This window comes from Aphelocoma coerulescens, chromosome 34 (assembly GCF_041296385.1).
Source record: "Aphelocoma coerulescens isolate FSJ_1873_10779 chromosome 34, UR_Acoe_1.0, whole genome shotgun sequence".
Classification (NCBI taxonomy): domain Eukaryota; kingdom Metazoa; phylum Chordata; class Aves; order Passeriformes; family Corvidae; genus Aphelocoma; species Aphelocoma coerulescens.
In genome coordinates this window covers 384,353-400,760 of record NC_091045.1, presented here as the reverse complement: position 1 = coordinate 400,760, position 16,408 = coordinate 384,353, and the positions used below count along the sequence as shown (strand labels likewise).

At 59.3% G+C, this 16,408-nt stretch overlaps 1 protein-coding gene across 1 annotated transcript; it reads left to right on the top strand.

Annotated features, from left to right (window-relative positions):
- The first annotated feature begins 423 nt into the window (after positions 1-423).
- Positions 424-13,844, top strand: LOC138100482 (SUMO-activating enzyme subunit 1-like). Its single transcript, XM_068998328.1, is given in 10 exon segments — positions 424-675; positions 1,204-1,315; positions 2,515-2,688; positions 5,157-5,299; positions 5,384-5,483; positions 8,908-9,013; positions 10,847-10,991; positions 13,514-13,583; positions 13,673-13,690; positions 13,692-13,844. Coding segments are annotated over 10 exon segments (1,047 nt in total). The 5' UTR covers positions 424-574; the 3' UTR covers positions 13,770-13,844.
- Positions 13,845-16,408: the final 2,564 nt, after the last annotated feature.

Genomic DNA, 16,408 nt, shown 5'->3' with positions numbered 1-16,408 from the left:
GGGTTCCGAAGACTTCCGAACGCCTCCGAAGGCGCGCTCGGAACGTTTCCGAAGATTCCCCCAATGAGGTTGACGGAGATTGACGAAGTCGATGGCGGGAACGCCCTCAAAGAGCGGAGGACGAGTCCATCTCAGCTCGGGGTGGGGGGGGGGGGGGAAACAACACGGGCTGTGCCACACGGCGCACGGGGAGGCCCCCAAAACCCGTGACCTCGGCCTCACGCCGTCACACCGGCGTGAAACGGCGGAAGAAGAAACCTCTGGGCGTTGTTTTCTCCTGAGGGGCCGCGAGCACCGGGAGTGGATTCGGTGCGACCCCCCCCGCCCGGAGGGATGTGTGGAGCGGCGGCGGGCGCTGCGCGGGGGTTTGCGCGGGCCGCCAGGGGGCGTTGTGAGGCGACTGAGGGACCGTGAGGGGTCTGGGGGGGTCGTGAGGGGCTTTGAGGGGTCGTGAGGGGCTTTGATGGACCGTGAGGAGCTCTGAGGTGCCGAGAGGGGCCTTGAGAGGTTTGAGAGGTCTGAGGGGCTTTGAGGGGTCGTGAGGGACCCTGAGGGGGTCTCAGGGACCGCCGCGATGGTGGAGAAGGACGAGTCCGGCCCTGGCGGCATCAGCGAGGAGGAGGCGGCCCAGTACGACCGGCAGATCCGGCTCTGGGGGCTCGAGGCCCAGAAACGGTCGGTGGGGCTGGGGGGTTCTGGGGGGAACCTAGATGGGCTTCGGGGGCTCCTATAGGGGTCTGGAGGGGTTCTGAAGGGGCGTGGGGGTTCCATATAGGAGCCGGGAGGGATCCCTACAGGGGTCTGGAGGGGCCCTATAGGGGTAGGGTGGGCTGTGTAGGGGTTTAGGGGCTCCCTGTAGGAGCTGCGAAGGCACCCTATAGGAGCCAGGGGGGCTTATAGGAGCTGGGGGGTTCCTATATGGGCTTTGGGGGGCCCTATAGGGGATGGAGAAGCTCTATAGGAATTAAAGGAACTTTATAGAAGCTTTAAAGAGGTTCTATGGCAGCTCTTGAGGGTCGTCATTTAGCCTTGGGGGGGGTGGGGTCCGCATATAGGGGTTAAGGATGTCTCTATAGGGGTCCGGGGGGTTCTATATTCTCATTCTTTAGGGTTTATCCCCTCGCGGGGCCGCTCCAGCCCCTTTGGGGTTCTCATTCCCCGTTCCCGAGCCCTTTTCCCGCGATTCTTCCCCCCCCTCCGCAGGTTACGGGCGTCACGGGTGCTGCTGGTGGGGCTGCGGGGGCTGGGGGCCGAGGTGGCCAAAAACCTCATCCTGGCCGGGGTCAGAGGCCTCACCCTGCTGGACCACCAACAGGTGAGGGGGGGGACACACCTGGGCACACACCTGGGCACACACCTGGGTGGCACCTGGGCGCACACCTGGGCACACACCTGGGCACACACCTGGGTGGCACCTGGGCACATACCTGGGCACACACCTGGGCACACACCTGGGCACAGCCTCATCCTGGCCGGGGTCAGGGTCTCACCCTGCTGGACCCTCACAGGAGAGGGGGGACACACCTGAGCACACACCTGGGCACACACCTGGGCACAGCCTCATCCTGGCCGGGGTCAGAGGCCTCACCCTGCTGGACCACCAACAGGTGAGGGGGGGGACACACCTGGGCACACACCTGGGCACACACCTGGGTGGCACCTGGGCGCACACCTGGGCACACACCTGGGCACAGCCTCATCCTGGCCGGGGTCAGGGTCTCACCCTGCTGGACCACCAACAGGTGAGGGGGGCACACACCTGGGCACACACCTGGGCACAGCCTCATCCTGGCCGGGGTCAGGGTCTCACCCTGCTGGACCACCAACAGGTGAGGGGGGCACACACCTGGGCACACACCTGGGCACACACCTGGACACACACCTGGGCACAGCCTCATCCTGGCTGGGGTGAGGGCCTCACCCTGCTGGACCCTCACAGGTGAGGGGGGCACACACCTGGGCACACACCTGGGCACAGCCTCATCCTGGCCGGGGTCAGGGTCTCACCCTGCTGGACCACCAACAGGTGAGGGGGGCACACACCTGGGCACACACCTGGGCACACACCTGGACACACACCTGGGCACAGCCTCATCCTGGCTGGGGTGAGGGCCTCACCCTGCTGGACCCTCACAGGTGAGGGGGGCACACACCTGGGCACACACCTGGGCACAGCCTCATCCTGGCCGGGGTCAGGGTCTCACCCTGCTGGACCCTCACAGGAGAGGGGGGACACACCTGAGCACACACCTGGGCACACACCTGGGCACACACCTGGGCACAGCCTCATCCTGGCTGGGGTCTCACCCTGCTGGACCCTCACAGATGAGGGGAGAGAGCTTTGTATGGTCCCATTTTGGGATTTAATCCCAATCCCCCATTTCTTCCTCCCCTCAGGAATAGCCCCAAAATTGGGGAATTTTATTACCTTCACCCCCCAGGGTCGAGGGGAGGAGGGGACGGGGTTTCCCCTCATTGCCAAGCCCCGGGAATGCCGATCCCGCTGTCCCCCAGGTGTCCCCGGAGGACAGCCGAGCCCAGTTCCTGATCCCCGTGGGCTCCCTGGGCCGGAACCGCGCCGAGGCCTCGCTGGAGCGGGCGCAGAACCTCAACCCCATGGTGGACGTCAAGGCCGACCCCGAGAGCGTCGAGAGCAAATCCCAGGAGTTCTTCACCCAGTTCGACGCGGTAGCCACGGGCATTCCCAAAATCCCGGGTTGGGGCGGGATTGTCCCGGTTTGGGGTGGGATTGTCCCGGTTTTGGGCGGGATTGTCCCAGTTTGGGCGGGATTGTCCCGGTTTTGGGTGGGATTGTCCCGGTTTTGGGTGGGATTGTCCCGGTTTGGGGCGGGATTGTCCCAGTTTTAGGCGGGATTGTCCCGGTTTTGGGTGGGATTGTCCCGGTTTTAGGTGGGATTGTCCCGGTTTTGGGCGGGATTGTCCCAGTTTGGGCGGGATTGTCCCGGTTTTGGGCGGGATTGTCCCAGTTTGGGCGGGATTGTCCCGGTTTTGGGTGGGATTGTCCCGGTTTTGGGCGGAATTGTCCCGGTTTTAGGCGGGATTGTCCCGGTTTTGGGCGGGATTGTCCCAGTTTTGGGCGGGATTGTCCCAGTTTTGGGCGGGATTGTCCCGGTTTTGGGCGGGATTGTCCCGGTTTGGGGTGGGATTGTCCCGGTTTTGAGTGGGATTGTCCCGGTTTTGGGCGGGATTGTCCCAGTTTGGGCGGGATTGTCCCGGTTTGGGGCGGGATTGTCCCGGTTTGGGGCGGGATTGTCCCGGTTTTGGGCGGGATTGTCCCGGTTTTAGGCGGGATTGTCCCGGTTTTGGGCGGGATTGTCCCGGTTTGGGGCGGGATTGTCCCGGTTTTGGGCGGGATTTCCCAGTTTGGGGCGGGATTGTCCCGTTTTTGGGGCAGGATTTCCCGGTTTGGGGTGGGATTGTCCCGGTTTTGGGCGGGATTGTCCCGGTTTTGGGCGGGATTTCCCAGTTTGGGGCGGGATTGTCCCGTTTTTGGGTGGGATTGTCCCGGTTTGGGGTGGGATTGTCCCGGTTTTGGGCGGGATTGTCCCGGTTTTGGGCGGGATTTCCCAGTTTGGGGCGGGATTGTCCCGGTTTGGGGCAGGATTTCCCGGTTTTGGGCAGGATTGTCCCGGTTTGGGGCGGGATTGTCCCGGTTTGGGGCGGGATTGTCCCGGTTTGGGGCGGGATTGTCCCGGTTTGGGGTGGGATTGTCCCGGTTTGGGGCGGGATTGTCCCGGTTTGGGGCGGGATTGTCCCGGTTGTAGGTGGGATTGTCCCGGTTTTGGGCAGGATTTCCCGGTTTTGGGCGGGATTGTCCCGGTTTGGGGTGGGATTGTCCCGGTTGTAGGTGGGATTGTCCCGGTTTTGGGTGGGATTTCCTGGTTTGGGGTGGGATTGTCCCGGTTTGGGGTGGGATTGTCCCGGTTTTGGGCGGGATTTCCCAGTTTGGGGCGGGATTGTCCCGGTTTGGGCCAGGATTTCCCGGTTTGGGGTGGGATTATCCCGTTCTGGGGTGTGGTTGTCGCATTTTGGGGCGGGATTATCCCGTTCTGGGATAGGATTGTGCCATTTTGGGGCAGAATTACCCCCGTTTTGGGTGGGAATGTTGCAGTTTTGAGTGGGACCATCCTGTGTTGGAGCAGGATTTTCCCGTTCTGGGGTGGGATCATCCCATTTTGGGGCAGAATTCTCCCATTTTGGGGCGGGATTCTCCCATTTTGGGGTAGGATTCGCCCATTTTGGGACCAAATCGTGCCAATATTGCAGGGAATTGTCCCATCTTGGGATGAATTGCCCCATTTGGGATGGAATGATCCCGTTTTGAGCCAGGTTTATCCCATTCTGAGATAAAACTGCCCCTCTTGGGAGCAGGATTGTCCCATTTTGGAGAGGAATTGTCTCATTTTGGGAGGAATCGCCCCATTTTGGGGAAGAATTGCCTCATTTTGGGGAAGAATTGCCTCATTTTGGGGAAGAATTGCTCCATTTTGGGGAAGAATTGCTCCATTTTGGGGCAGAATCGCCCCATTTTGGGGAAGAATTGCCTCATTTTGTGGCAGAATCGCCCCATTTTGGAGAGGAATTGTCTCATTTTGGGGAAGAATTGCCCCATTTTGGGGAAGAATTGCCTGATTTTGGGGCAGAATCACCCCATTTTGGGGAAGAATTGCCCCATTTTTGGGAAGAATTGCCTGATTTTGGGGCAGAATCACCCCATTTTGGGGAAGAATTGCCTCATTTTGGGGAGGAATTGCCCCATTTTGGGAAGGAGTTGCCCCATTTTGGGGCAGAATCACCCCCTTTTGGGGAAGAATTGCCTCATTTTGGGGAGGAATTGCCCCATTTTGGGGAAGAATTGCCTCATTTTGGGGCAGAATCCCCCCATTTTGGGGCGGAATCTCCCCATTTTGGGGCGGAATCTCCCCATTTTGGGGCGGAATCTCCCCATTTTGGGGCAGAATCTCCCCATTCTGCCCCATTTTGGGGCAGAATCCCCCCATTTTTGGGAAGAACTCCCAGCTATGACAGGAAGGAAGAACAACCAACCCCATCCCGCTCTTCCCGCTGCCCCAGGAACCTTTTCCCCCCCAAAACCCCCCCGGACCCAGGGATAAGATCCCGAATTTCCCCTCCAGGTGTGCCTCACCTGCTGCTCCCGGGAATCCATGGTGAGGATCAACCAGATCTGCCACAAGAACGGCATCAAGTTCTTCACCGGCGACGTCTTTGGCTACCACGGCTACATGTTCGCTGACCTGGGCGACCACGAGTTCGTGGAGTGAGTCTGGGGGCGGGAAACGCCCCGAAATCCCGGGATTTTGGGGCATTTCCTGGCCTCATTCCCGGCTTTTCCTGCCCTCAGGGAGAAGCCCAAGGTGGCCAAGGCGAGCGCGGGCGTGGAGGACGGACCCGAGGCCAAACGGGCCCGGCTGGAGCCGGCCGAGACCACCATGGTCAAAAAGGTCAGTGGGGCCAGCGCCGGGGGGATTTGGGGGGGGATAGGACCCCAAAATCCTGGGATAGAGCCCAGAATCCTGGGATAGACCCCAAAATCCCGGGATAGACCCCAAAGTCCTGGGATAGAGCCCAAAAACCCAGGATAGACCTCCTAAAATCCTGGGATAGACCCCAAAGTCCTGAGATAGACCCCCAAAATCCCGGGATAGACCCCAAAAACCTGAGATAGACCCCAAAAATCCGGGATAGAGCCCAAAATCCTGGGATAGACCTCCTAAAATCCTGGGATAGACCCCAAAAACCTGGGATAGAGCCCAAAAACCCGGGATAGAGCCCAAAATCCTGGGATAGACCCCAAAAACCTGGGATAGAGCCCAAAATCCTGGGATAGACCCCAAAAACCCGGGATAGAGCCCAAAATCCTGGGATAGAGCCCAAAATCCTGGGATAGATCCCAAAATCCCGGGATAGACCTCCTAAAATCCTGGGATAGACCGCAGAAACCCGGGATAGACCCCAAAATCCCAGGATAGACCCCAAAAACCTGGGATAGACCCCAAAATCCCAGGATAGACCCCAAAAACTTGGGATAGAGCCCAAAATCCTGGGATAGACCCCAAAGTCCTGGGATAGAGCCCAAAATCCCGGGATAGACCCCAAAAACCCGGGATAGACCTCCTAAAATCCTGGGATAGACCCCAAAGTCCTGAGATAGACCCCAAAATCCCGGGATAGACCCCAAAAACCTGAGATAGACCCCAAAAATCCGGGACAGACCCCAAAATCCTGGGATAGAGCCCAAAATCCTGGGATAGATCCCAAAAACCCGGGATAGAGCCCAAAATCCTGGGATAGAGCCCAAAAACCTGGGATAGAGCCCAAAATCCAGGGAGAGACCCCAAAATCCCGGGATAGACCCCAAAAACCTGAGATAGACCCCAAAAATCCGGGACAGACCCCAAAATCCTGGGATAGAGCCCAAAATCCTGGGATAGATCCCAAAAACCCGGGATAGAGCCCAAAATCCTGGGATAGACCCCAAAAACCTGGGATAGACCCCAAAATCCCGGGATAGACCCCAAAATCCTGGGATAGAGCCCAAAATCCCGGGATAGAGCCCAAAATCCTGGGATAGAGCCCAAAATCCCAGGATAGACCCCAAAAACCCGGGATAGACCCCAAAATCCCGGGATAGAGCCCAAAATCCTGGGATAGACCCCAAAAACCCGGGATAGACCTCCTAAAATCCTGGGATAGACCCCAAAGTCCTGAGATAGACCCCAAAAACCCCGGGATAGACCCCAAAATCCCGGGATAGACCCCAAAATCCCGGGATAGACCCCCCAAAAACCTGGGATAGACCTCCTAAAATCCTGGGATAGACCCCAAAATCCTGGGATAGAGCCCAAAAACCCGGGATAGACCCCAAAAACCCGGGATAGACCTCCTAAAATCCTGGGATAGACCCCAAAGTCCTGAGTTGGACCCCAAAAACCCCGGGATAGACCCCAAAATCCCGGGATAGACCCCAAAAACCTGGGATAGACCTCCCAAAAACCTGGGATAGACCTCCTAAAATCCTGGGATAGACCCCAAAGTCCTGAGATGGACCCCAAAAACCCCGGGATAGACCCCAAAATCCCGGGATAGACCCCGAAAACCTGGGATAGACCTCCCAAAATGGCCCCAATGGCCCTGAGCCCTTTTGGGGTGGCCCTGAGCCCCTTTTAGGTGGCCCCGAGTCCCTCTTAGGTGGCCCTGAGCCCTTTTGGGGTGGCCCTGAGGCTTTTTGGGGTGGCCCTGAGCCCCTTTTAGATGGCCCCAAATCCCTTTTAGGTGGTCCTGAGCCCCTTCTAGGTGGCCCTGTGCCCTTTTGGGTGTCTCTGAGGGTTTTTGGGGTGGCCCTGAGCCCCTTTTAGGTGGCCCCGAGTCCCTTTTAGGTGGCCCCGAGTCCCTCTTAGGTGGCCCCGAGCCCTCTTAGGTGGCCCCGAGTCCCTTTTAGGTGGCCCCGAGTCCCTTTTAGGTTGCCCCGAGTCCTCTTAGGTGGCCCCGAGTCCCTTTTAGGTGGCCCTGAGCCCCTTTTAGGTTGCCCCGAGCCCTTTTGGGGTGGCCCTGAGCCCTTTTGGGGTGGCCCCGAGCCCTCCCCGGTGTCCCCAACCCCTCCCTGTCCCCTCCCAGCCGGAATTTCCCGGGCTCAGCGGAAACCCCCGGGATTTTGGGATGCATTTGGGATTCCTTTGGGATTCCTTTGGGTGCCTTTGGGATTCTTTTGGGTGCCTTTGGGATTCCTTTGGGATTCCTTTGGGATGTCTTTGGGATTCCTTTGGGATTCCTGGGGTGCTCGGAATCGGGCTGGGAACGTCCCAGGGGACGGGAATGTCCCGGGAATGCCACGGGGGGAGCAGCTGATCCCGGGAATTCCTCGGGATGCGCTTTTGGGATGCCAGAGCCCACGGGATGGGGCTGGGGCTGCGCCTTGGCCCCGGGAATTCCCCAATCCCCGACCCCACGGAATTGGGAGAATTCCCATTTCCCTGTCCCTGTGGAACCCGGAAAACTCCCAACTCCCCGCCTCGGGATCCCCAGGATTCCCCAGGATCTCATTCCCAAAGATCCCCAGCGGATCCTCCTCCCAAATTCCCACCCTGAGCGTTAATTAACGTTTCCTTAAACGCCTTTAATTGGGGGCACATCCCAAGATTCCCACAGGAATCCTGAGCCAGCCCCGCTCTTTTCCTTCCCTTCATCCCCAAAATCCCGCGTTTTTCCCCCAGAATTCCCATCCCCTGGAATTCTGCCTGCCCAGGGACATTCTGTCCTTTCGAAACACCCAAAATCCCGCGTTTTTCCCCCGGAATTCCCATCCCCTGGAATTCTGCCTGCCCAGGGACATTCTGTCCTTTCCAAACACCCAAAATCCCGCGTTTTTCCCCCGGACTTCCCATCCCCTGGAATTCTGCCTGCCCAGGGACATTCTGTCCTTTCCAAACACCCAAAATCCCGCGTTTTTCCCCCGGAATTCCCATCCCCTGGAATTCTGCCTGCCCAGGGACATTCTGTCCTTTCCCACCCCCAAAATCCCGCGTTTTTCCCCCGGAATTCCCATCCCCTGGAATTCTGCCTGCCCAGGGACATTCTGTCCTTTCCAAACACCCAAAATCCCGCGTTTTTCCCCCGGAATTCCCATCCCCTGGAATTCTGCCTGCCCAGGGACATTCTGTCCTTTCCAAACACCCAAAATCCCGCGTTTTTCCCCCGGAATTCCCATCCCCTGGAATTCTGCCTGCCCAGGGACATTCTGTCCTTTCCCACCCCCAAAATCCCGCGTTTTTCCCCCGGAATTCCCATCCCCTGGAATTCTGCCTGCCCAGGGACATTCTGTCCTTTCCAAACACCCAAAATCCCGCGTTTTTCCCCCGGAATTCCCAGCGCCTGGAATTCTGCCCGCTGCGGGACGCCCTGGCCGTGGAGTGGCGCGGGGAGAAGGCGACGGCGGCGCTGCGACGCACGGCCCCCGACTACTTCCTGCTCCAAGGTGAATTCCCGAGCCTTTTCCTTAGGAAAAAAAATCCTAAAACGGCCCCATTTCCACTTTTTGGGGTTTTTTTTTGGGGGGGGCTTTTCAGGGGTTTTTTATTGATTTTTCCAGCGGGGGAGTTGGAATTCCCGGCGGGAATCTGGGGATAAGCGGGAAGAGCTCGGGTGTTGTGGGCCCCTAAATGTCCCCTCCCCGGGGTGGCCCTGTCCTGTCCCTGTGTCCCCTGTCCTGTCCCTGTGTCCCCTGTCCCTGTGTCCCCTGTCCCTGTGTCCCCATGGTGTCCCCTGTCCCGTCCCTGTGTCCCCTGTCCCTGTGTCCCCTGTCCTGTCCCTGTGTCCCCATGGTGTCCCCTGTCCTGTCCCTGTGTCCCCTGTCCCTGTGTCCCCTGTCCTGTCCCTGTGTCCCCTGTCCCTGTGTCCCCTGTCCCTGTGTCCCCATGGTGTCCCGTCCCTGTGTCCCCTGTCCCTGTGTCCCCTGTCCTGTCCCTGTGTCCCCATGGTGTCCCCTGTCCTGTCCCTGTGTCCCCTGTCCCTGTGTCCCCTCCCTGGGGTGGCCCTGTCCTGTCCCTGTGTCCCCATGGTGTCCCCTGTCCTGTCCCTGTGTCCCCTCCCTGGGGTGGCCCTGTCCTGTCCCTGTGTCCCCTGTCCTGTCCCTGTGTCCCCTGTCCCTGTGTCTCCATGCTGTCCCCTGTCCCTGTGTCCCCATGGTGTCCCCTGTCCTGTCCATGTGTCCCCTGTCCCTGTGGTGATGTCCCCATGCTGTCCCCTGTGCTGTCCCTGTGTCCCCACCGTGTCACCCGTGCTGTCCCCGTGTCCCCCCCGTGTCCCTGCCATGTCCCCCTGTGTCCCCCCATGTTCCCCCTGTGTCCCCTGTGCTGTCCCCGTGTCCCCCCGTGTCCCCCTCGTGTCCCACCGTGTCCCCACCACGTCCCCTGTGCTGTCCCCGTGTCCCCCCCGTGTCCCCTGTGCTGTCCCTGTGTCCCCGCCCTGTCCCCCCCATGTCCCCACCATGTCCCTCGTGCTGTTCCCGTGTCCCACCGTGTCCCACCGTGTCCCACCGTGTCCCCCTGTGTCCCCCCCATGTCCCCCCATGTCCCCACCGTGTCTCTCATGCTGTTCCCGTGTCCCACTGTGTCCCACCGTGTCCCCCTGTGTCCCCCTCGTGTCCCCACTGTGTCCCCCCATGTCCCCTGTGCCGTGTCCCCTGTGCCATGTCCCACCATGTCCCCCCATGTCCCCTGTGCCGTGTCCCCACCGTGTCCCCCCGTGTCCCCCCTGTGTCCCCCCGTGCTGTCCCCGTGTCCCTCGTGCTGTCCCCGTGTCCCCCCCATGTCCCACCGTGTCCCCCCATGTCCCCCCGTGTCCCCACCGTGTCCCCTGTGCCGTGTCCCACCGTGTCCCCCCCATGTCCCCCCATGTCCCCCCATGTCCCCCCGTGTCCCCTGTGCCGTGTCCCCCCGTGTCCCCCCCATGTCCCACCGTGTCCCCCCGTGTCCCCACCGTGTCCCCCGTGCCGTGTCCCCTGTGCCGTGTCCCCACCGTGTCCCCCCCATGTCCCCCCATGTCCCCCCATGTCCCCCCGTGTCCCCTGTGCCGTGTCCCCCCGTGTCCCCCCCATGTCCCACCGTGTCCCCCCATGTCCCCCCGTGTCCCCACCGTGTCCCCCGTGCCGTGTCCCACCGTGTCCCCCCCATGTCCCCCCATGTCCCCCCATGTCCCCACCGTGTCCCCCGTGCCGTGTCCCCCCGTGTCCCCCCCATGTCCCCCCATGTCCCACCGTGTCCCCCCCATGTCCCCCCGTGTCCCACCGTGTCCCCCCATGTCCCCGCAGTGCTGCTGCGTTTCCGCACCGAGACCGGCCGGGACCCGTCCCCCCGGAGCGGCGCCGAGGACTCGGAGCGGCTGCTGCGGCTGCGCCGGGAGGTGCTGGAGGCGCTGGGCGTGGGCTGCCAGCTGCTGCCGGAGCACTTCCACAGGTCAGGGGGCACCCTGGGGACACCCTGGGGACACCCTGGGGACACCCTGGGGACACTGGAGCCAGGCAGGGCCAGCCCAAGGCCTTGGGGACATCCAGGGGGTTCTGTGTCCCTCCCTGGGGACATCCAGGGGGGTTCTGTGTCCCTGTCCGGGATTTTGGGGACACCCAGGGGGGTTCTGTGTCCCTGTCTGGGGCCTTGGGGACATCCAGGGGGTTCTGTGTCCCTTCCTGGGGCATCCAGGGGGTTCTGTGTCCCTTCCTGGGGCATCCAGGGGGGTTCTGTGTCCCTGTCTGGGGCCTTGGGGACATCCAGGGGGGTTCTGTGTCCCTCCCTGGGGACATCCAGGGGGGTTCTGTGTCCCTGTCTGGGATTTTGGGGACACCCAGGGGGGTTCTGTGTCCCTGTCTGGGGCCTTGGGGACATCCAGGGGGTTCTGTGTCCCTTCCTGGGGCATCCAGGGGGGTTCTGTGTCCCTGTCTGGGATTTTGGGGACACCCAGGGGGGTTCTGTGTCCCTGTCTGGGGCCTTGGGGACATCCAGGGGGGTTCTGTGTCCCTGTCTGGGATTTTGGGGACACCCAGGGGGTTCTGTGTCCCTTCCTGGGGCATCCAGGGGGGTTCTGTGTCCCTGTCTGGGATTTTGGGGACACCCAGGGGGTTCTGTGTCCCTTCCTGGGGCATCCAGGGGGGTTCTGTGTCCCTGTCTGGGATTTTGGGGACACCCAGGGGGTTCTGTGTCCCTCCTTGGGGTCACCCAGGGGGGTTCTGTGTCCCTGTCTGGGGCCTTGGGGACATCCAGGGGGGTTCTGTGTCCCTCCCTGGGGACACCCAGGGGGGTTCTGTGTCCCTGTCTGGGATTTTGGGGACACCCAGGGGGGTTCTGTGTCCCTGTCTGGGATTTTGGGGGCACCCAGGGGGTTCTGTGTCCCTTCCTGGGGCATCCAGGGGGGTTCTGTGTCCCTGTCTGGGATTTTGGGGACATCCAGGGGGGTTCTGTGTCCCTTCCTGGGGACATCCAGGGGGGTTCTGTGTCCCTCTCTGGGATTTTGGGGACACCCAGGGGGGTTTTGTGTCCCTGTCTGGGATTTTGGGGACATCCAGGGGGGTTCTGTGTCCCTTCCTGGGGGCATCCAGGGGGGTTCTGTGTCCCTGTCTGGGATTTTGGGGACACCCAGGGGGTTCTGTGTCCCTTCCCGGGGCATCCAGGGGGGTTCTGTGTCCCTGTCTGGGATTTTGGGGGCACCCAGGGGGTTCTGTGTCCCTGTCTGGGATTTTGGGGACACCCAGGGGGTTCTGTGTCCCTGTCTGGGATTTTGGGGACATCCAGGGGGGTTCTGTGTCCCTGTCTGGGATTTTGGGGACATCCAGGGGGGTTCTGTGTCCCTGTCTGGGATTTTGGGGACACCCAGGGGGGTTCTGTGTCCCTGTCTGGGATTTTGGGGACATCCAGGGGGGTTCTGTGTCCCTGTCTGGGATTTTGGGGACATCCAGGGGGTTTTGTCCCCCCTCTGTGTCCTTGTGGTGTCACCGGATCCCCCTGGAACTCCCCTGTCCCCAGAATGTCGCCGTGGGAATGGTGGGAATGTCCCCAGGGGGGGTTTGTGTCACCACCGGGGCCTTTCGGGGTGAAATTTGGGGTTTTATGAAGCTCTTTTGGGGGAAAACCTCGGGGTTTTAGGAGCCTTTTAGGGGGGCAAAACCTCACTATTTTATGAATCTTTCTTGGGGTGAAACCTCGGGGTTTTAGGAACTTTTTAAGGAGGCAAAACCTCATTATTTTAAGCTTTTTTGGGGTGAAACCTCGGGGTTTAAAGAGCCCTTTAGGAGGCAAAACCTCACTATTTTAAGAAGCCTTTTTGGGGTGAAACCTCGGGGTTTAAAGAGCCCTTTAGGAGACAAAACGTCATTATTTTAACGAGCTTTTTTGGGGTGAAACCTCGGGGTTTAAAGAGCCCTTTAGGAGACAAAACCTCATTATTTTAACGAGCTTTTTTGGGGTGAAACCTCGGGGTTTTAGGAGCCTTTTAGGGGGGCAAAACCCCACTATTTTAAGAAGCTGTTTTGGGGTGAAACCTCGGGGTTTTAGGAGCTTTTTAGGAGAGCAAAACCTCAGTATTTTAAGAAATTTTTTGTGGTGAAACCTCGGGATTTTAGGAGCCTTTTAGGGGGGCAAAACCTCACTATTTTAAGAAGCTCTTTTGGGGTGAAACCTCGGGGTTTTAGGAGCCTTTTAGGAGAGCAAAACCTCACTATTTTAAGAAGCTTTTTTGGGGTGAAACCTCGGGGTTTTAGGGCGCCCTGCCCTCATTTTTTGGGGTGAAACCTCGGGCTTTTAAGAACCTTTTTTTGGGGTGAAACCTCCGGCTTTTCCATCGCTCCTTTTGGGGATAAACCCTTGGGCTTTTTTTAGGGTAACCCACCCCCCAATTTTTTTTTTTTGGGGTTGAATCCCCCCCATTTTGGGGATTTTCCAGTTCAATCCCTCCCTGCCCCCCCCCCTTCTTTTTTCCCCCCTCCCAGCTTCTGCTTCTCGGAGATGGCCCCGGTGTGCGCCGTGGTCGGGGGCGTGCTGGGCCAGGAGGTGGTCAAGGTACGGATTTGGGGGGTTCCGGGGGGGATTTGGGGGGGATTTGGGGGTGTCCCTAAATCCCCCGTGTCCCCCTTTCCTCCTCCCCCCAGGCCCTGTCCCAGCGGGACCCCCCCCCACAACAACTTCTTCTTCTTCGACGGCGTTCGGGGCCAGGGGATGGTGGAGTGCCTGGGACCCCCCCGCTGAGGGGGACCCCAAATCGGGGAGGGGTTTTGGGGTGGCGTGGGGGGGGTTTGCCCCAAACCCACCCGGAGGGGGGAGTGGGGTTAATAAAGGTTTTCCTAGAAAAAAAAACAACAAAAAAAACCAACAAAAAAACCCAAAACCCCGGCTGATTTTGGGGGTTGGAATGGGGGAGGGAAAGGGGGAGGGGGGGGGGGATTCCCAAGGGATCCCAAAGTTTTGAGGATTTCCAAATGTTGTAGATATCCCCCTCCTCTGCCCCCACCCCCCCCAAAAATCCTACAGGCCATCCAAAACCCTACAGAGCCCCTAAACCCCATGGAGCCCCCCACCAAATCCTATAGACCCCCCCCAAACCCTACAGACCCCCCAAATCCTATAGATCCCCCCCAAACCCCATAGAACCCCCCCAGATCCTAGACATCCCCCAAATCCTATAGACCCCCTAAACCCCATAGACCCCCCAAACCCCATAGAACCCCCCCAGATCCTAGAGATCCCCCAAATCCCATAGACCCCCCAAACCCCATAGACCCCCCCCAGATCCTAGAGATCCCCCCCAAATCCTATAGATCCCCCCAGCTCCTATAGACCCCCCCAAATCCTATAGACCTCTCCAAATCCTATAGGACCTTCCAAATCTTATAGACACCCCCAGATCCTATAGGACACCCCCAAACCCTATAGGCCTCCTAAACCCCATAGAACCCCCCCCAAATCCTATAGACCCCCCCAAATCCTATAGACACCCCCCAAATCCTATAGATCCCCCTACATCCCATAGATCCCCCCAGATCCTATAGACCCCTCCAGATCCTACAGACCCCCCAAATCCTATAGACGCCCCCAATCCTATAGATCCCCCCCAGATCCTAGAGACCTTCCCAAATCCTAGAGATCCCCCTGATCCTACAAACCCCCCAGATCCTATAGACCCCCCCCCAGATCCTATAGACCCCCCCCCAGATCCTACAGACATCCCCAAATCCTATAGACCCCCCCAGATCCTATAGACACCCCAGATCCCCTAAAACCTCCCCCCAAACCCCATAAGCACCCCCAAATCCTATAGACACCCCCACACCCTATAGGCCCCCCCAAATCCTATAGGACCTCCTCAATCCTACAGACTCCCCCAAACCCCACCGATCCCCCCCCAGATCCCCTAAAACTCCCCCCAAATCCTACAGACCCCCCCAAATCCGACAGATGCCCCAAATCCCCTCAAATCGCCCCAAACGCTCCCCTCTCGAAATGGATTTTATTGCAAACAAAGGTACAAAAATGGCACCGACCGTGTACACCCCAAACCCCCCCAAAAATGTACAGAACCCCCCCAAAAATGTACAGAACCCCCCCAAAATTGTACAGAACCCCCCCAAAATTGTACAGGACCCCCCCCAAAATGTACAACCCACCCCAAAAAATGTACAGGACCCCCCCCAAAAAATGTACAAGGCTCCCCTAAAATGTACAGGACCCCCCAAAAATTGTACAGCCCGCCCTAAAAAATGTACAGGACCCCCCAAAAATGTACAAGGCCCCCCTAAAAATGTACAGGACCCCCCCCAAAATTGGACAGGACTGCCCCAAAAATTTACAGGACCCCCCCAAAATTGTACAGGACCCCCCCCAAAATTTACAGCCCACCCTAAAAAATGTACAGGACCCCCCAAAAATGTACAGAACCCCCCCAAAATTGGACAGGACCCCCCTAAAAATGTACAGGATTGCCCTAAAATGTACAGACCCCCCCCAAAATGTACAAGACCCCCCCAAAAAATGTACAGAACCCCCCCCAAAATGTACAAGACCCTCCCAAAAATGTACAGAACCCCCCCAAAATTGGACAGGACCCCCCCTAAAAATGTACAGGACCCCCCCAAAATTGTACAGGAGCCCCCTAAAAATGTACAGGACACCCCCCAAAATTATACAGGACACCCCAAAATTGGACAGGACCCCCCCCAAAATGCACAGCCCCCTATGTACACCCCATATACAATGTACAGCCCCTTTTTGGGGGGGGTTGAGGGGATTTTGGGGGTCCGCCCCCCACCCCAGCACCATCCAGGGGGGTCCCCCATATCCCCCCCTCCCCTATAGAAAATATACAGCCCCCCCCTCCCCAAAAACCCCCGAATTCACCCCAAATCCACCCCAAATTCACCCCATATACAACACACACCCCCCCCCGGGGGGTGTGGGGGAATTTGGGGGGTGGTCCTGACCCCCCCCTCGCCCCCCCACCCACCAAGGGGGAATTTGGGGGGTGGTCCTGACCCCTCCCCCCCCCAGCACCATTTTGGGGGGGTTCCCCTCATTTCCCCCCTCCCCCCCAAAACCCCCCCAATTTTACAACATTTACAGACCCTTTTTGGGGGGGGGGTTTTTTTGGGGGGGGGTGTGGGGGGAGCTCCCCCTTCCTGCCACATTTTTGGGGGGGGCCCAGCCCAATTTTGGGACCCCCGCCCCAATTTTAGGACCCCCCCCCCCCAAATAAATAAATTACACAAATAAATAAAATCGGGGGGGGGGGGGGAGTGGGCGCAACCAACTCGAACTGGGGCGGGGGGGGGGGAAGTTGTGCCTTGTCACTTGGGGGGGGGGTGGGAGGAGAGTCACAGACCCCCCCCCGCTGT